The sequence below is a fragment of the Tupaia chinensis genome, unplaced genomic scaffold (assembly GCF_000334495.1).
Source record: "Tupaia chinensis unplaced genomic scaffold, TupChi_1.0 Scaffold000610_1, whole genome shotgun sequence".
Classification (NCBI taxonomy): domain Eukaryota; kingdom Metazoa; phylum Chordata; class Mammalia; order Scandentia; family Tupaiidae; genus Tupaia; species Tupaia belangeri.
In genome coordinates, this window is record NW_006160129.1 from 2644007 (window position 1) to 2664809 (window position 20803).

The 20803-nt window shown below is 37.8% G+C and overlaps 1 protein-coding gene across 4 annotated transcripts in view; it reads left to right on the top strand.

The window, feature by feature from the left end:
• MKLN1 (muskelin 1) overlaps positions 1-20803 on the top strand; it is a 390424-nt gene that overhangs the window by 329397 nt on the left and 40224 nt on the right. For all 4 annotated transcript variants that reach the window (XM_006158840.2, XM_006158839.3, XM_027775878.1 and 1 more), the window contains one exon: positions 11962-12174. In XM_006158840.2, the coding sequence (XP_006158902.1) occupies positions 11962-12174 (213 nt within the window). The remainder of the gene's footprint in view (positions 1-11961; positions 12175-20803) is intronic.

The window sequence follows — 20803 nt, forward strand, 5'->3', positions numbered from 1 at the left end:
CTAGAAAACATATATCGGGTGCCTCTCCTCTTTCTCTTTGTGTTCGTCATTTTGGTTAATTACTGAAAGATGGCGGTTCCGGCCAAAAAACCTTTCTTATTTTCTTATGGGAGAAACAAACTTTAAAAAAAATATATGTATCTAATAACACAGGAGATTAAAATATAATAAAATGATTCAGTTCTTAAAGAAAATATTTTAAATGTTCATGTAGGGACCAGCAGTTGGCATAATGGCTATGTCACTGGACTCCCATGTAGTTGACCACAGTTCGAGTCCTGGACTTGGTGACTTGAACTTATGCTGGGCACGTATGCATGTGTGCCCAAGATCCCAAGAGGAGAATGGAGGAGAAGGGATTGCAGCGTGGTCATCTTCCCTGAGGGGTGATTTCTCACTTTCTAACTGTCTGTCTCTCTTTGTCTTTCTGGTGAACACACGCATCCTATAGCAAAAACCTCTCAAAAAAAAAAGTTCATGTAAACATGCAAGTAATTTATAGATTTTAAATAAATGTTATTCTTAAAGTACTAATATTTAATTTTTTAAAAAGACATTTTATTTTTGAGAGATTTTTGGTATAGGGTGTGTGCTTGCCAGAGACAAAGAGACAGAAAGCAAGAAATCCCCCCCCCGTGGGGGATGGCCACACTGTAGTCCCTCTTGGGATTTTGGGCATGCATGTACATGCACCCAGCATGAGTTTTAAGCCACCGGGTTTGGGACGCAAACCATGTTCAACAACATGAAAGTCCAGCAGCGTAATCATTATGCCACCTGCTGGTCCTAAAACAGGCATTTTTTTTTTTTAATTAACCCTAATCTAATTCCTTCAGTATCCTTTTTAAAGGTTCACTATTAAAATTCTTTTTTTTTTTTTTTTTTAGAGAATTCTGTCTTAGGGCGTATGTGCTTGCCTGAGAGAGAGAGAGAGAGAGAGACAAAGACAGAGACAGAAACAGTGAGAGGTAAAGTGAAAAATTTCTGCCCCCTCCTACCCATGAGGATGGCTATGATGCAATCCTTTCTCCTTCTGGGTCTTTGGTACGCACACACGCATGTCCAGTATGATTTTCAAGGCACTGAGTCTAGAACTTGAACTGTAGTCAAGCCACGTGGCAGTCCAGTGACATTAATGTTACACCACCTGCTGGCTCCAAAATTCAAGTTTTTTTGTTTTGTTTCATTGTTTCAGGTTTGGGTTTTTTGGGGTTTTTTTTTTTTTTTTTTTGAGAGGTTTTTGTTATAGGGCATGTGCACTCTCCAGAAAAGCAGAGAGAGACAGAAAGCGAGAAATCACCCTCCAGGGGTGATTTTTGGTTTCATTCATGGATTATAGAGTAAAAAGAAATGAAACATAGCTCTTTTTTTTAATTTTACTGTTGTTCTAGTACTTCTCAAACTTTATGGTTTCAGGATCCCTTTATAGTTTTAAACAAAATCCCATTGGAAATGGCCACCAGATGGCATGGTGGTTAAGGTGCTGGATTCCCACATGGCAGACCATGGTTCGAGTCCTGGGCCATGCAGCTTGCTTTCTCACTTTCTTTCTCTTTCTCTGGTCAAATTAAATAATAATAACAAAAAAATTAAAATTAAATAAACAATTTTTTTGGTGGGGAGAGGTTTTTTGCCATAGGGTGTGTGCGCTCGCCAGAAAGACAGAGACAGAAAGCAAAAAATCACCCCCGGGGGGGGGGGGGACCACATCACAATCCCTTCTCCTCCATTCTCCTCTTGGGATCTTGGGCACGTACGCACATGCGCCCAGCATAAGTTGAAGCCACCAGGTCCGGGACTCGAACTGCAGTCGACTACATGGGAGTCCAGTGACATAGTCATTACGCTAACTGCTGGTCCCAATGAATAGTTTTTTTAAAATAATAAATAAAATAAATAATTCTTTAAAATTCACTGGACTTTTCAGTTTATTTAGGCTATACTTGTTGAAACTGACTGCTTTAATCAGACATAAAGCTGAGAACTTTAAAAATATCTCTTTATCTTTAATACACAGTAACAGTAATAAACCTATTACATGGTAACATAAATTTTCAATAAAAATAAGTATTTTCCAAAAATTTTAGTGAGAAGGATGGCATTGTTTTACATTTCTGTGAACTTCTTTTATGTCTAGCTTTAATTGAAGACAGCAAAATTCTCATATCTGTGTCTGTATTTGCTCCCTTGTGACGTGTTGTTTTGTGCGAAATAAATGAAGGAAATTGGACCTCATAGCAATGTGTTTTTGTAAGGGGAGTAATATTTTAATAGCTTTTTCAAATAATTGCATACGTTCTTTGATCCTGTACACCAGATTGACAAGTGGTTGTTTATTAAAGGTAGATGCAGTATAGATTCTGAAACTGTAGCAATTAACTTTTTAAAATAATTTTGCCAAAGTGCATGTTCACTCACCAGAGAGAGTGGGGGAGAGGGAGAAAACACTATCTCCCAGTCAGGTGTGGTCACAGCACAATCCCTCCTCCGTTATTTCTCTACCTTATTGGGATTAGGGGCAAGCATACACACACACTCAACATTTTTCAAGCCACTGGGCCCATGATTCAAACTGCATGGTTGACCATTTGGGATCCATCTTCCTTACCACTGAGCTATGGTGCTGGCCCTAGCTAACCGTTTGTTTGTTTGTTTGTTTAGTTTTGCTATAGGACATATATGTTCACCAGAGAGAGAAAGTGAGAAAGTACCCCTGGGGGGATGGCCATGACTCAGTCCCTTTTCCTCTTGGGGTTATGGTGATGCACACACATGCACCAGGCATGTTTTTCAAGCCACTGGGTATGGGGCTTGAAACATGCTATTGGCTGTGTGGGTTTCAGTGACACTCGTGGCTGACCTCCAGCCAACATTGTATATTATGTTAAAATTTACTGGTCTGTCTTGCTTTTTGAATGGATCTTTTACCCATGCCTGTTTTTTTTGTTTTTTGTTTTTTTTAACTCATGTGTTGGTTACTTGAAAAATACTGGTTCACGAGATTATACACATCTTCAATAACATTTTAATAGCTAGTGTCCAAGAAACTACATCTGTTAATATCTCTGTCAGTCTCATTAGGAAAAGTCTTTTAAGTATTGAGAGTGTCAGATCACAGTGGCAGAAGTTCTCCAACATTCTAATTTTTGCTTAAAATGTGCATTATACCATTGACATCAATTTTGTTAGTTTTTTCTCAAAGCAATATGCTTTCTTAAGTTTTGAGGAAGTCTCTGCCATAACCATAATGTCTGGATAACAATACTTTGATCATTAGTTATTCTAGCAAGTAAATAGTAGTGTTCCTTGGGGGAAGTGACTATATTAGCTTGCAGTTCAAACAGTTGCATAGGTACTTTTCCTTGAAGCAACCAATCTATTTCGAGTGGCATTGTTTTATAGTTTTCTAAGTCTCTTTATTGTTGGCTTGATAGAAGTCAGCTGGATTCACATCTGCTTCTGCATTCAGTTTGTTGCTATATCAGAAAGACATGTTGCTTCAGGAAAACTTGATGTGCACTTATAAGAGAATGAGGATGAAAGGGACACAGTTTTATCTCTGCATTGCTATGAAGATAATTTTGACCTGGTGGACTCCCTGAAGTGTCTTAGAGACCCTAGAATATACTAAGGACTGCTGCTTTAATCCACAATCCCTATTCCGATACAGAGTTATCCCGGTCATGTCCTTTATAAACATCCCATAGTCCCCCTCATCCTGCTCCCCATCCCTGATCCAGGGTTTAGTCCATGAGCACCCATTGTATTTTGGTGTCACACTTCTTTAGTTCCTTTCAAGCTGGGATAGTTCTTTAGTCTTTCTTTGTCTTTCTTAACTTTTACATTTTCTAATAGTACAGGGTAATTTTGTGGACAGACTCAGTTGAGTTTGTTTGATTATTTCCTTGGGATTGAAATTAGATTGTACATTTTTAGCAGGAATTACACATGGGTGACATTGATTCCTCCTCAGTGTATCATATCAGGAGACACATTATTGCAATTTGTCTGGTGTTAGCTTTTATCTCTTAGTTAAGGAGGTGCCCACTAGATTTCTCCATGTTAGTAATTTTGGGGGAGACATTTTAAGATTTTGAGATTATGATTATTGTTACTCATCAAACTTTCACCCTTTTACCATCCATTAATGAAATTGCTAAAGCTTTTCCCAAATTGGTTGTACCATTTTATGCTCTTGCCAGCAGTATATGAGACTTCTGATTGCTTCCCATCTTCTTTCCCATTGATTTTTGGCCCCTTCTTCAAAAATCAGCCACTGGTGTAAGTGTATGTTTCTTTTTGGACTCTAGTCTGTCCCATTATACCTTGATGTCTTTTATACCAACATTGTACTCTTTGATTATTGTAGCTTTTTAGTAACTCATGAGATCAGGTAAATTAATAATTTTGTGTTCTTTTTTAAAATTACTTTGGCTCTTAAAAGCTCTTTTGCATTTTTTATTTTGCCAGTTCCTAAAATTGTTGGGATTATGATGAGGAATATGATGAATTTGTAAGACAATTTGGGGAGAATTGATGTCTTAGTGATATTGAGAATTGGTGTCTTAGTGATATTGAGACTTCTAATCCATGAACATGTTTTAATCTCCATTTATTTTTGTCTTCATTACATCTCAGTACTCTTTAGAGTCTTCACGTTAGAGGTCGTGGCTATTTTAAATTGATCCTAGTGTATTTTGTTTTCTTCATGCTGTTATAAATGTAATTAAATTTTTTTAAATTTTTTGTTTGTAGGCTGGCAGTATTTAAAAATACAATTTTTTAAATGTTGTGTTTGTGGGACCAGCAGGTGATGTTGGACTCCCACAGGCTGACTGTGGTTCAAGTCCCGGACCTGGCGGCTTACTTTCTCACTTTCTCTCTCTTGCTCTGTCTCTGTCTCTCTCTGGTGAGTGCCTTTATCATGTTTAAAAGCAGCAATGATAATAATAAATAAATTTTTTAAAAATGTTGTGTTTGGATATGTCATTTTGTTAAGTCCACTTACTATTTCTTTTGATTTCTTAGGTTGTTTTAAATAGTCGTGTCATCTCTGAGTAGAGCAAGTCTTACTTCCTCCTTCCTGTTCTCTGCCATCATAACTTTCTTTTAAATGCCTCTCTTGTTGCACCAACTTTGAGTTCCAAGCTATTTTAAATAGAAGTGATGAGAATAGATAACCTTATCTTGTTTCAGATCTTAGCAGGAGAGCATTTATTATATTACTCTTAAGTGAAAAATTAAATTTCAGGATGTGGTGGTTAAGGCAACTGCATGCCACATGGCTGGCTGTGCAGTTAGAGTTCCAGACCTTGCAGCTGAAAAACATTCTTGAATCCAGGCGTGTGTGTGTGTGTGTGTGTGTGTGTGTGTGTGTGTAAATTTTTTGTTTGTAGGCTGGCAGTATTTAAAAATACAATTTTTTAAATGTTGTGTTTGTGGGACCAGCAGGTGATGTTGGACTCCCACAGGCTGACTGTGGTTCAAGTCCCGGACCTGGCGGCTTACTTTCTCACTTTCTCTCTCTTGCTCTGTCTCTGTCTCTCTCTGGTGAGTGCCTTTATCATGTTTAAAAGCAGCAATGATAATAATAAATAAATTTTTTAAAAATGTTGTGTTTGGATATGTCATTTTGTTAAGTCCACTTACTATTTCTTTTGATTTCTTAGGTTGTTTTAAATAGTCGTGTCATCTCTGAGTAGAGCAAGTCTTACTTCCTCCTTCCTGTTCTCTGCCATCATAACTTTCTTTTAAATGCCTCTCTTGTTGCACCAACTTTGAGTTCCAAGCTATTTTAAATAGAAGTGATGAGAATAGATAACCTTATCTTGTTTCAGATCTTAGCAGGAGAGCATTTATTATATTACTCTTAAGTGAAAAATTAAATTTCAGGATGTGGTGGTTAAGGCAACTGCATGCCACATGGCTGGCTGTGCAGTTAGAGTTCCAGACCTTGCAGCTGAAAAACATTCTTGAATCCAGGCGTGTGTGTGTGTGTGTGTGTGTGTGTGTGTGTGTGTGTGTCCCCAAAATCCTGAGAGGAGTTGGAGGATAAGAGATTGTGGTGTGGCCATCCCTCATAGAGGTGCTTTTTCACACCCCAGCCCAGCCCCTCCAGTGAACACACATGCTCTATAGCAACCTTTTTTTTTCATAGAAAGGTTTTTGCTGTCGGGCGTGTGTGCTTGCTGGAAGACAGAGAGAGACAGATATAAAGTAAGAAATCACCCTTTGGCGAGGGATTGCCACACCACAGTCCCTTCTCATCCATTCTCCCTGGGATGTTAAACACACATGTACATGCATCTGGCATGCGCTGGGTCTGGGACTCGAACCACAGTCGGCCATATGAGAGTATAGTGCCTTAACCAGTATACTACCTGCTAGCCCCTGCACATTTTTATAAAAAGTTAGATTTCATGGAACCAGAAGGTGGTGTGGTGGTTAAGTTGCTGAACCCCCACATGGCCAGCCATGGTTCAAGTCCTGGACCTGGTGGCTTTCTCTCTCTCTCTCTCTCTCTCTCTCTCTCTCTCTCTCTCTCTGTCTTTCTGTGGTCAAATTTAAAAAATGATAATGATAAATAAAATAATTCTTTTTTTTAAAGAATTATTTATTTTTAATTTTATTTATTCATTTATTTATTTTAATTTGACCAGAGAGAGACACAGAGAGAGAGAGAAAGTGAGAAAGCAAGACACCAGGTCTAGGACTTGAACCATGGTCAGCCATGTGGGAATGTCCAGCACCTTAACAACCATACCACCTGCTGGTCCCCGAAATAATTCTTTTTAAATATTAGGTTTCATATTTTCTCATATCCTTTATCAAATTGGAATAGTTCTTTTCTATTCTGATTCTTGCAATGATTTTTTTTCTATTTTTAGAGAATTATTTAATTTCATTTATTATCTTTTTTTTATTTATTTTATTTTATTTTTAAAATTTGAGTATGAATTTATTTTGGTTCAAAAACTTTTTGAAATTCATACATAGTTTTCCTATTGCACCTATTTCCATGAGATTTTTAGTTTTCTAAACTTGTAAAATTAAAGAGAGAAAGCAAGCTGCCAAGTCCAGGACTCGAACCATAGCTAGCCATGTGGGAGTCTAGTGCTGCAACCTCCACACCACCCTCTGACCCCTTTGCAGTGAACTTTTTTGTGTGTGTGAGGTTTATTTTTTATGCTTTTTGTTTGTTTGTTTTGGGGGGAGGTTTTTGCTGTAGGGCGCTTGCGCTTGCCAGAGAGACAGAAAATGAGAAATCACCCCCCAGGGGGAATGGCCACGCCATAATCCCTTCTCTTCCATTCTCCTCTCGGAATCTTAGGCACACATGCACATGTGCTCGGTGTGAGTTTAAGCCACTGGGTCCAGGATTCAAACCACAGTCGACTACATGGGAGTTCAGTGACATAGCCATTATGCTAACTGCCGGTCCCTGCAGTGAATTTTTAAAAAGAATTTTATCAAATGCTTTTTGTCTCTATGTGTTGATATGATTATGTTTTTCTCTTCATCCTGTTAATGTGATACATTATGCTGATTGATTTTCACATGTACAATCAACTTTGCATTCCTGAGCTAAATCCATTTTAGTTATCAAATATCCCTTTTATATATTGCTGCTTCTGTTTGATAATATTGGGTCATCAGAAAAGTAGAGACACATTTTTGCTTTGATTAAAATGTAAAAAAAAAAATACATCATGGCTTTTTTTTTTTTTTTTTTTTTTTTTTTTTTTTTGAGAGAGAGAGAGATTTTTGCTATAGGGTGCATACGCTCATCAGAAAGACAGAGAGAGAAAGAAAGCGAGAAATCACTCTCCAGGGGGGATGACCATACCGCAGTCCCTTCTCCTTCATTCTCCTCTCAGGATCTTGGGCACACATGCAAATGTATCCGATGTGAGTTTAAGCCCCCCGGGTCTGGGACTTGAACTGCAGTTGACTACATGGGAGTCCAGCGACATAGCCATTACACCAACTGCTGGTCCCTCTTTTTTTTTTTTTTTTTTTAAATAGAGATTTTTTTTTTTGCTATAGGTAACATAAACTTAAAAGACAGAAAGCAAGAAATCACCCCTTATGGTGGATGGCAATGACACAATCCCTTTCCTCTGTTCTCTCTGGATTTTTGGTGGGCATGCACACACACCCAATGTGAGTTTTAAGCCACTGTGTCTGGAACTCAAACTGCAGTCAACTGTATGGTAGTCCAGCAACGTAACCATTAGCCATCTGCTGGTCCCCATGATGGCTTTTCTGATAACCCAGTATTTTCTTAAAGATTAGTTTGTGTTGAGACCAGCAGTTAGCATAATGGCTATGTCGCTGGACTCCCACGTAGTCGACCACGGTTCGAGTCCCAGACCCGGTGGCTTAAACTCACGCCGGGCGTGTGTGCGTGCGTGCCCAAGATCCTGAGAGGAGAATGGGGGAGAAGGGATTGCAGCGTGGCCATCCCCCCCTATGGGGGGATTTCTTGCTTTCTGTCTCTCTGTCTCTCTCTCTCTCTGTCTGGTGAGCGCACGCGCCCTATAGCAAAAACCTTTCCCAAAAAAAAGATTAGTTTGTGTTTATGGTCAAAAGGGATGCTAGCCACCTATAAACTTCCTCTACCTTTACTTCTTTTTCTCCCCCTTCTGCTCTTCCTCCTCTTCTTTGTAATATTGTTGTTATTTGGTTTTAGTATCATGTTGTACTCAATAGAGTAATTTAGGAATAGGAAAAAATACAAATAAAAAATGGAGTTTCTCTTCTGTTTTCTGAAAAGCTTTGTTTAAAATGACCATATTTTTCCCCCTGAAGCATTTGATAAAATCTGTAGATATATTGCCTTAGAGTTTTCTTTATGGAAATATTTTAAATTATGGATTCAGTTTTTCAGATATATAATAACTTGAAATTTTTATTTTTCATCTAATGTCATTTTGGTAAGTTTTTTTTTGTTTTTTTTTTAAGGAACATATCTGTTTTTATCTACATTGTCAAATTTTACCTGTGTTTTTTGTAATAATCCCTTGTTTTAATTTCTAGAGACTCTGTAGTGGTATTTCTGCCTTCATTTTTTATCTTGACAATTTGTATTTTCTCTCCTTTTATCAAAAGCTAGTTCTTATGTATTTGTGTGTGTGTGTGTGTTATTTTAAGAGTTTTGCTATAGGGCACATGCACTTGCCAGAGAGACAGAAAGTGAGAAATTATCCCCTGGGGGAATGATGACACCACACTCCATTCTCCTCTTGGGAGTTTGGACATGCCAGTCACATAGGCCCGGTATGAATTTCAAGCTACCAAGTCTGAGACCTGAACTGTGGTTGACCACCTGGGAGTCTAGCACCTTAGCCACTACATCACCTGCTGGATCCTAAAAAGTTAGCCTTACTAGTGGTTTACATTCTTCAGTCTTTCTAAGAACCACCTTTGCTAACTTTTTCTTTCTTTTTTTTTTTTTTAAATATTTTCTATTCTATAGATTTCCATGGTCTTTATTTCCATTTTTCTCCCTGTTCAGAGTATAATTTGCCTATCATTTTAATAGTAGTTGTGTTCATTTAGCAGAAATAAGTTCTACTTCTTTCTTCTTAAAATTTCAAATTTTGGAGCCGGCAGGTTGTGTGGTGGTTAAGGGCGCATGGCTGACTGGTTTGAGTTCTAGCCCTGGCAGCTTGCTTTCTCACTTTCTCTTTTTCTCTATCCCTCTCTGGTCAAATTAAAATAAAATAAATGAATAAATAAAGTTAAATTTTAAAAATTCTTTTTTAAAAAGTTCAAATTTCACACTCTAGGGAATGTGGCATAGATTTATAATATGTTATTCTACCTTTGCTTTTAAAATGATTAGTTACAGAGGAAATATTTTAAGTAAAATTTTTGTCTTCTGAACATTTTCTCTGACAAAAATCTTTAAAAATAAACTTTAACATGGAAATTAATATAAACACTGCAGTTATGAGTTTAAATTATTAGTTGTATTAATAACTAATTATAAAGCTATTCTGTTTTCATAATTTCTTCAGTTACTGTAATTAAAGGTGCTAGATTACTCTTATAATATTGTTTTTTATGTTCTGTTTTTCTTCTAGGGACCTGACATAGTTTTTTCTTAGTTTTTGCTATAGGGTACATGCATTAGCTAGGGGAAAGGTGGAATGAGAGCCAGAGGGAGAAAAGGTGGGAGAGAGAGAAGATACCTCTCACGGCAGTGGCCATACTGCCATGCCTTGTCCTACATTCTCCTCTTGGGATTTTGGGCATGCACGCACACATACCTACTGTGTTTTTCAAGCCATCAGCTCTGGGACTCAAACCACAAAGTTGGCCACGTGGGATGCACCTGCCTTAACCACCACGCCACAGGCTGGCCCCTTGTAATAGTTCTTTATTACCTACAAAATTAAATCTGCTCTCCTCTGTCAGTCATTCACCAGGCTTTCTATGTCCACTTCGTACTTCAATTCTGTTATTTCTGCAGCACATGAGCACATACACTGTATTAACAAGGATATATTTGCTTTCAGTCATGTCATACAGGTGATCTTAATGAATACATTTTTGTTGGTAATGGGCTGTTCTTAATAGTGTTGCTAATTATTTGATGTGACTTATTTATTCAGTCACATATTATGTAAAGGGAAAATGAAGAAATCAAAGACTTAAGGTTATCATTCTGATATTTCAACTAGCTTATTAGCTTTGAAGATGATACCTTTCCTCTCTGGGCTCATAGGTCCTCTTTTTTTTTTTTTTTTTTAAGAGAGGTTTTTGCTGTAGGGCGTGTGCACTCGCCAAAAAGACAGAGAGACAAAAAGCAAGAAATCACCCACCCGGGGGGGATGGCCACGCCGCAATCCCTTTTCCTCCATTCTCCTCTCGGGATCCTGGGTATGCACGCACGTGCTCCTGGCGTGAGTTTAAGCCACTGGGTCTGGGACTCAAACCACGGTCAACTATATGGGAGTCCAGAGACATAGCCATTACACTAACTGCTGGTCCCATAGGTCCTCATTTTAAAAGGAGAAAATTGTACTAGAGATTTTATTAAGATTTTTTCCAGGACCCAGCAGGTGGCATGGTGGTTGAGGTACTGGACACGACCACAGTTCAAGTCCCTGACCTAGTAACTTGCCCTCTCTCTATGATGACTATAGCAAATTAATAGTCAAATAATAATTTTAAATATTTATTTAATAATAAGAATAAATAAACTCTTTTAAAAAGATTTCTACCAACTTTGAACTGATTCTGAGTATTTTTGGACTACTTATTTTATGCTAGATTCTGATGAGAAATACAAAAATTTTTTTTTTTTTGAGACGTTTTTCACTATAGGGCACGTGCGCTCGCCGGACAGACAGAGACAGAGAGACAGAAAGCGAGAAATCACCCCCCAGAGGGGATGACCATGCCGCAATCCCTTTTCCTCCATTCTCCTCTTGGGATCTTGGGCACGCACGCACACGTGCCCGGTGTGGGTTTTAAGCCACCGAGTCCTGGATTCGAACCACAGTCGACTACGTGGGAGTCCAGCGACATAGCTATTACGCTAACTGCTGGTTCCCAGAAATACAAAAATATTTTTAAAGATCAAACATATCTTAAGGTAGATTCACATGTAATAGAGAATTGAACTGTGTGCACAAATAACTAAGATACTTTATAGTATATCATAGAAGCTATATAAATGTCATAAACAGAATGCCATAGGGCACAGGAGAGTTTAGCTTATCTTTCCTGGTAAACTTTTAAGTATTTTAAGGTAACATTTTTGTCTCCAAGTGCTTCTTTTGCTTTCCTTTTAAGATTTAAGCCTAGTATTAGACTCATATTAGTTGACATATGAGTTCCCTTGCAAATGAATAATGAAAGTTAACAAAAAAGGGCATTTAATTTTATTTTCTATTGTTTACTATTTAATTTTGTTTCCCTTTTTTCCTTTTTTGTTTCTGCTCTCTATAGAATGGTCCTAGTGCCAGATCATGTCATAAAATGTGCATTGACATTCAACGAAGGCAAATCTACACATTGGGACGTTACTTGGATTCCTCTGTGAGGAACAGCAAATCACTGAAAAGTGACTTCTATCGTTACGACATTGACACAAACACATGGATGTTACTAAGTGAGGATACTGCTGCTGATGGAGGGCCGAAATTGGTGTTTGATCATCAGGTTTGATGCATAGTTAAATATGACGGAATTCGTGCTCAGTAATTCTTACTCCTTTACAGTTTATTTTACATGTTAGGCTGAGTTGCTGAATAGGGATTTTCACTACGAATACCTATGACAGATAAAATAAGTTAGTGTTGTTTCAGGAGGTATGTTATTTTTTAATTTTTTTCTCTTATTTGGTACAAAATAAAATAGTAAGCTCTTAGAACGTAATTGTTAATATATGAAAACTTTAATATCAAAAATACATGGGGGCAACATTAGAAAAAGATACAGTTTTATGGTAAATATTCATAAATCATAACAATAATAATGTGCTATTTTTTTTGAGAGGTTTTTGCTATAGGGTGTGTGCGCTCGCCAGACAGACAGAGAGAGACAGAGAGATAGAAAGCGAGAAATCACCCCCCAGAGGGGATGACCACGCCGCAATCCCGTCTCCTCCATTCTCCTCTTGGGATCTTGGGCACGCACGCACACGCACCCGCACCCAGCGAGGGTTTAAGCCACCGGGTCCAGGACTCGAACCGCTGTCGACTACGTGGGAGTCCAGCAACATAACCATTACGCTAACTGCTGGTCCCATAATGTGCTTTTTTTATGTTCTTTATTCTACCTTCCTGGAAGAAATTTAAAATCACCTTATAATGACTTTGAGAATTTGAAATTTAGAGCTTTCCTTCCAATTTCAGTGAAATAAATTTAGTCTTGCTTTATATTTGCTAACTCATTATAAGCCTAGGTACAAATTTGGTGTGTGTGGTAGTGTTATAGACAAGAAGACTGCACATAGTAATATTGTAGGCCATTTTAGTATTAATATGTATGTAGCTCTTACCATCGTCCCCATCAGTGTCGTCATTGTTATTTGTCTTTGAATACTTATTCCATATCAGTTTAGTGTAAGTCAAACTAAGTAGTAACCACTTTGAATCCTATAGGCAGGTTTACTTGGCTCAGTCTGTGTCCTAAATTGTTATGGAGAGTGGGGAGGAAATTCTTTTTAAAAATCTGTAGCACTATAATGATGAACAGATCATTATCTAGTACTTAGGAAATGGGAGGTGGTGATAGAATTATGACAGACTAAAGGTTATGACTAAAATCTTATATAGAAGTTAAAATCTATGCCTTTATTTATTATGTCTTTACAGATTTTTGCTCTCTCTGCTTTAAAACAGTCTTATCGCCGTATATATACTAACATGTAATTGTCATAGGAGAATAGTAAGAAAAAGGAGTGAGTTACAGGTGTCAAGTAGATAATAGGTAGAATATCAGAAGTATTAGTCTTAAATACTCCTCAGATTGTACTTGAAACATATAACTCTTATTTTAAACTGAGTGCTGGCAAAGCTATACACATCTCTGCTAAAATCTTCAGGGTTATTCATGTGGAAAATAATAATGCCAAGAAAGGCTGGTTCTGATCTTTTTGAAAAAGAAAATCAGGGGTCAGTAGATGGCATGGAAGTTAAGACAGTGGACTCCCACATGACCGACCATGGTTTGATTCCTAGATCTGGTGGCTTGAAAATCACGCCAGGCATGTGTACATGCAGACACAAAATCCTGAGAAGAGAATGAAGGAGAAGGAATGGCACTTTCCTTCTGTTTTCTGTCTCTTTTTCTCTGGTGAGCACATGTGCCTATGGCAAAAAATTCTTAAAACAGAACATTAGCAGATAACACTGTTAGGGAACAGTTTATTCTCTCATTCTTAGATTTCTTTTCCCCCAAAAAATGCCACTGCCTTTAGTTTTACAGTTTGAAAAAGGTAGCTTAAGGGTAATTTGACTGCAGCACATATAGCAGTTCTTATGTGTGGCCTTTGTTGCTCTTGACTTTGATAAAATAGAGCGTTTTTTGGAACTCTATTAAATAATGCTTCATTTTCAGCTGACTAGATGGTAGAACAGAACACCAGGGGTAAAGAAACTAGGGTTTTAGTTCCCATTCAGCTCTGTGATGCTAAGCACACATGTAATCTGGAAAAGCCTCTATTTTCTCTTTTGTTTCATTCAAATAAGGGCTGTATGTTAGGACTTTAAATAACTCACGACAGTAGAATGGGGAGAACTGGGAATACGGAGGAAGAATCATTAAGGGAAGTTTCAGGGGCAGGGCAGAAATTATTTCCAGGTAGCCACTGAAGGAGTCAATAAAATAACATGTAAAAAATACCCAGAAAGGTCAAGAATTGGTGAATGTCAGAAAGAAACATTTTCTAAAAATGAAACTCTGTGGCAAGTGGTGTCCAGAGCTCCTTTTGGCATGGCCAATAAGGAACTGGAAGACTAAAAGCTTTAGAACCCCTCTAACCTACATGAGATTCATAGAATTATAATAGAAAAGCATAACCTCACACTTATGAATTGAAAACTATTCAATTCAATAGCAGCAGAGATGGTAGTCCTTGTATAAGAGCATTCCCCTTTCATTGGAATATATTCCATTAAATGTGAAAAAACAGCAATAGATACCAAATTTTTAGATCTACATACTGAAGAAAAACAATAGTAAAATAAATAAATAAATAAATAAATAAATAAATAAATAAATAAATAAATAAATATTTAAAAAGTAAAATTTTCCTTCATGTTAAAAGCATATGAAAATTTATTCCAGTATGCTAACATAGATTAAATGACCTAATGAAGCTTGAAACTTGGCAGAAAGTTACAAAGCATGAAGTAGACAATGCAGAGGAAATAGCCAAATGATAGGAGCCAATGTAACGGGAACTAGTCAAATGCATGACAGAAGTTGAAGAAAAACATTACTACGTCCAGAAATGAAGACTGATTATAAGGAACATAAAGAAGAATAGGTTTGAGGCCAACAGGTGGTATGGTTATTAAGATGCTAGATTCCCATTTGACTGACTGCTGCTTGAGTCCAGAACTTGGCAGCTTAAAACTCACACTGGGCACATGTGCGTTCATGCTCCAAATCCCAAGAGGATAGGAGAGAAGGGATTGTGACATGACCATCCTCCCTGAGGGGGTGATTTCTCACTTTTCCTCTCTCCCTTTCTCTCTCTGGCAAGTGCACATAGTCTATGGCAAAAACATTAACAAACAAACAAAAACAGGATCATATAGTGGAAAAATAAGATAAAAGCAGAGATTAAAAGGATTAGCCAGAAAACTAGAAAGAAGATAGGTCAAGGAGAGCAAGCCTACACAATAGGAGACCTTGAAGAAAACCAAAACAGTGAACAGAACAAATGTTTATAAATAGAATTCAAAACAACTTGACTGAAGAAATGCTTTATTCTACATACTGGATGGGAATACTATATTCAGGGGAAATTGACCCAGACATTCAGTTCTAAAACATGTATTAGTATTATTGAATGTAAAATATAAAGAGACTGTTTTATAGAAAGTAGACAAAGTGATCAATTCATCTATAAGAGAATTAAAACGAGCTGGGTTACAGGTTTATATCTGTATTCAGTACGAAAAGATAATAAGGCAATAGCTGAAAGATCTTAAGGAAAAGACAGTGTAAGCCAAGGATTTTATATCTAACCAAACTGTCCTTCAAGTATAAACAGTTTTTGAGGAAATTGCTGGAAAACAGAAAATGTCAAGCTGAACTTCAATCAAAAAATCTCAGTTTAAGGTCAGCAGGTGGCATTGTGGTTGAAGTGCTGGACTTCCATGTGGCTGACCATAATTCAAGTCGTGGACCTGGTTGTTTGCTTTCTCACTTTCCCCCGCTCATTCTTTCTCAGTTTCTCTGGTCAAATTTTTAAAAATATTAACAGGAATGAAATTGAATAAATAAATTAAAAAAAAAAAAAAAAAAACTTCAGCTCATTGAGATTTCCCCTAGGTCAGATTGGATCATTTACAGGTTGAACATAAACTTTTTTTTTTTTTTAAGAATTATTCAATTAGGGAACCAGCAGTGGGGGTAATGGCTATGTCGCTGGACTCCCACGTAGTCGACCGCGGTTCGCGTCCCGGACCCGGTGGCTTAAAACTCACGCCGGGCACGTGTGCGTGTGTGCCCCAGATCCTGAGAGGAGAATGGAGGAGAAGGGATTGTGGTGTGACCATCCCCCCTGGGGGGTGATTTCTCGCTTTCTGTCTCTATGTCTCTCTCTGTCTGTCTGGTGAGCGCACGCGCCCTATAGCGAAAATCTCTCCAAAAAAAAAAGAATTATTCAATTAATGAATGAATGAATTTATTTTTGGAGAGGTTTGTTTTGTTTTGTTTGTTTGTTTGTTTTTGCTATAGGGTGTGTGCACTTGCCAGAAAGACAGAGACAGAAAGTGAAAATCAACCCCCAGGGGGAACGACCATGCCGCAATCCCTTCTCCTCGATTCTCTTCTTGGGATTTTGGGCACGAACACACATGTGCCTGGCATGAGTTTTAAGCCACCGGATCCAGAACTCAAACCGTGGTCAACTACAGGGAGTCCAGCAACGTAGCCATTACGCCATCCGCCAGTCCCCAGTAAATTAATTTTTAATTCACAGTGGGGAGGCGGGTTCAGAAGCAAGCCACCAGGTCCAGGACTCGAACCACAGTCAACCATGTCAGAGTCAGCACCTTAACCACTATATAACCTGCTGGCTGAACATACATCTTTTTTTTTTTTTTTTAAGTTTTTTTGTCATAGGGTGCATAACCCCTCTGGACAGAAACAGAGAGACAGTGAGAGGGATAGTGAGAAACCACCACCACCACCACCCCCCAGGAGGCAGCCACACTGCAATCCCTTCACCTCCATTCTCCTTCTGGGATTTTGGGCATGTGTACACATGCATCCGGCATGATTTTCAAGCTCCTGGGTCCAGGACTCTAGTCACAGTCAGACATGTAGGAGTCTAGCACCATAACCACTATGCCACCTGGTGGCTTCTGAACATACACTTTTACTGTACTCCCTGCCAAACATCCTATGAAATGACAAGAAAATACATTTATAATAGCGTTTAAAAAAAAAATTCTGGAGAACTTCAAAAGAATTGTGGGAATTTCCTTAAGGTAGAAAGCAGATTAAATCAGGTCTAACCAGAAGAAACCAGAGCCTATAAAATTACAGGCTGGTCCAAAGGTTTTAATTTTTTAAATCCTTTAAAATTATTAAGACAGTTTTTCTTTTAAAAAAAATATAAAAATAGATAAATAGAAGGTAGGAGGAGAGAATTGAGCATGTAATTAGAAAACTTAAGAAAACAGAGAAAATGCTGTGAAGTTCCAATATCTACCCAATAGGAGTTCTAAAACGTGAAAAACGGAGGCCAAAAAATTAAATACTCAAGGGCCAGCAGGTGGCGTGGTGGTTAGGGGTGTTGGACTCCCATATGGCTGACTGCGGTTTGAGTCACAGATCTGGTGGCTTGCTTTCTCACTCCCCCCACCTCTTTTTTTCTCTCTCTGCCTCACTTACTCATTTTCACTCTGTCCTTCACTGGTGAAATTAAAATAAATAAAAAGGGACCAGCAGTTAGTGTAATGGCTCTGTCGCTGGACTCCCACATAGTCGACCGTGATTCGAGTCCCAGACCCAGTGGCTTAAACTCACGCCGGGTACGTGTGTGTGCGTGCCCAAGATCCTGAGAGGAGAATGGAGGAGAAGGGATTGCAGCGTGGCCATCCCCCCTGGGGGGTGATTTCTCACTTTCTGTCTCTATGTCTCTGTCTGTCTGTCTGGCGAGCGCATGCACCCTATAGCAAAAACCTCTCCAAAAATAAATAAATAAGTAAATAAATAAAGTTAAATAAAAACAAATAGTTCTTTTAAAAACTAATAAAATTAAAAATTAAATTTAAATACTCAAAGGGAAAAAAATGAAGAAAATTCCCAGAGCTAACACAAAACATAGTTTTTGATAGAAAGGGATCAGAATTGCAGATAAGCATGAAAGAAGAAAAATATTCCCTACCTTGATACTTAATGAAATTTTAGAACCAAGGATTAAGACAGGATTCTTTTTAAAATTTATTTTATTTATCTTTATTTATCTACTTATTTATTTTTATTTGACCATAGAAGGTTAGAGTAAGAGAGAGAGTGAACAAGAAAGTGAGAAAGCAAGCTGCCAGGTCTGGGACTTGAACCGAGGTCGGCCATGTGGGAGTCTAGCCCCTTTAATCACCACACCACCTGCCGTCCCCAAGACAGGAGTCTAAAATGTGACACAGAGAGAAAACCCATTACCTTTGTGGGTAAGCAAGGACTGGCCAAAGGCAATTTTGGAGCTTGGCAAAGAGGAGGGTGGTAACAGGCAATCTTGGATACTTAGAAGGCTTTATGGCAATACCATATCTTTCACATTTTGTGAGGAGAAAATTATTTCTAACTCAGCCTAACCCTTGCCGGTATTATAGTCCTGTTATAGGAAAAAAATAAAATCTCTTTCAAATGGAAACTTTTTAATTTTTTCAGGAAAATAAGTGATTATCAGCTATTTATTTAGTTTTAGAAATTAAACATCTAGCCTGACAGTAGATGAGTAAGTGCCCTTCCAACTTTTGGCTTGAAGAATTTATTGAAGTATTTGATGGAAAGACATTATCACATAATTTAAGAAGACATTAGTCATTAGCTTTTTAGAAACATTTTTTAGAGATTGAAAATTACAACACATTTAAAAATCACACATAAAAAATTAAAACTATAACGAATAATGTAAGTCTCCAAGAGTGATTAAAATTTATTGTTGTTTGGTAATTGACCATTATTGAAAGTGCTTATCTGTGGCAGAACCAAAATCTGGCAGATAGTAGCTGAAACAATAAAATTGTTCTGTTTTGTGGTCAGTTCGTTAAGCTACGGAAAATAATTACCATGCTAATATAGTCTTATTACCCCTTTTTTGGATTATTATAGTTTAGGCTAGTATTCTGGGAAGAACTGCCAAGTTAAAGTTCATACTTTATCCCTGCTAGCAAACAAGAATAAGGCACATCAAAATTAAATATCTTCAAAGGAAAGAGGAACTCTTTGTAGGGAGTATAGGGGCTTGGTGATAGAGATTGGCAGTTATTATGAAATCCATGACCTTCTAAAAATAGAAATAGACTCATTTAATGTACTTCTTTTCTTTCTTTTTTTTTTTTTGGAAAGGTTTTCGCTATAGGGCACGTGCGCTCGCCAGACAGAGAGAGACATAGAGACAGAAAGCGAGAAATCGCCCCCCCAGGGAGAGTGGTCACGCCCCAGTCCCTTCTCCTCCATTCTCCTCTCGGGATCTTGGGCACACATGCACACGCGCCCGGCGTGAGTTTTAAGCTATCAGGTCCGGGACACGAACTGCGGTCGACTACATGGGAGTCCAGCAACATAGCCATTACATTAACTGCTGGTTCCCTACATTCTTTTCTTTCTATTGATAAATGTTGTTTTGATTTTTTAAAAATCTTTAAAATGATTAATACACCTTTTTAAAAAAGTATAAAAATTGGAGCCAGCAAGTGGTATGGTTAATATATGTTAATGTGCTGGACTCCCACATGGCTAACTCCCACATGAGGTTTGAGTCTTAGACCTGGAGGTTTGCTTTCTCACTTTCCCTCGTTCTTTCTGTTGAAATTAAAATAATAATAATGATGAATAAAATAATTATTCAAAAAATTTTAATTAAAAGTATAAAGATGAGGGAACCAGCAGTTAGTGTAATGGCTATGTCGCTGGACTTCCATGTAGTCGACCGCGGTTCGTGTCCCGGACCTGGTGGCTTGAAACTCACGCCGGGCGCGTGTGCATGCATGCCCAAGATCCCGAGAGGAGAATGGAGGAGAAGGGATTGCGGCGTGACCATCCCCCCTAGGGGGCGATTTCTCGCTTTCTGTCTCTATGTCTCTCTCTGTCTGGCGAGCGCACGCGCCCTACAGTGAAAATCTCTCAAAAAAAAAAAAAGTATAAAGATGATAAATAGACATAATTTGATGGGAGGAGAGAATTGAACATGTAATACCTAGTATATGTGTTTTAGCGAAACTGTATCTTGTGGGTGCACAATTTATTGTTTAAATATAAATACCATTTGTGTTTAACATCTAATTCCCAGCTTAAACTTATATATTCTTTGAAGTAGAATTTGACTCTTATTATCTTGCCATGAATGGCCCTTTTCTCATATATGAAAAGCTATAATCTCTTCAAGTTGAAAGAATGGAAGAATTTTCATTAACTTGAATATGAATTATATAGCTTAATTGAAAGAAAATTAAGTGTATAGCATTATATAAAAAGGAGGCATCATTGTTCCCACCATAGAAGTCATCGTGAGATTTTGTATAGCATTAGATTAAAAGGAGGCATAATTGTTCCCACCATAGAAGTCATCGTGAGATTAATGTTGCAAATGTGTTTTTTTGTGTCCTACTATTTCATAAATTTGAAGAGTTTTGTAATATAAATGCAGAGAGGCAATTTAGCACATCTTTCCTATGTGCTTATCTGTTTTCACTAAATGGTAGAATGTTAATAGGATGCTTGCCTAGAATAGAAGAATGGAAGTTTTTATATAGAGGATAAAAAGGATATGATCACTAGTCATCCATGGAGTATGACCAGTATCATTATTAGGTATAAATCAGCATGTCGGGACCAGAGATGGTGTAATGCTTACGTCACTGGGACCCCATGTAGTCAACCG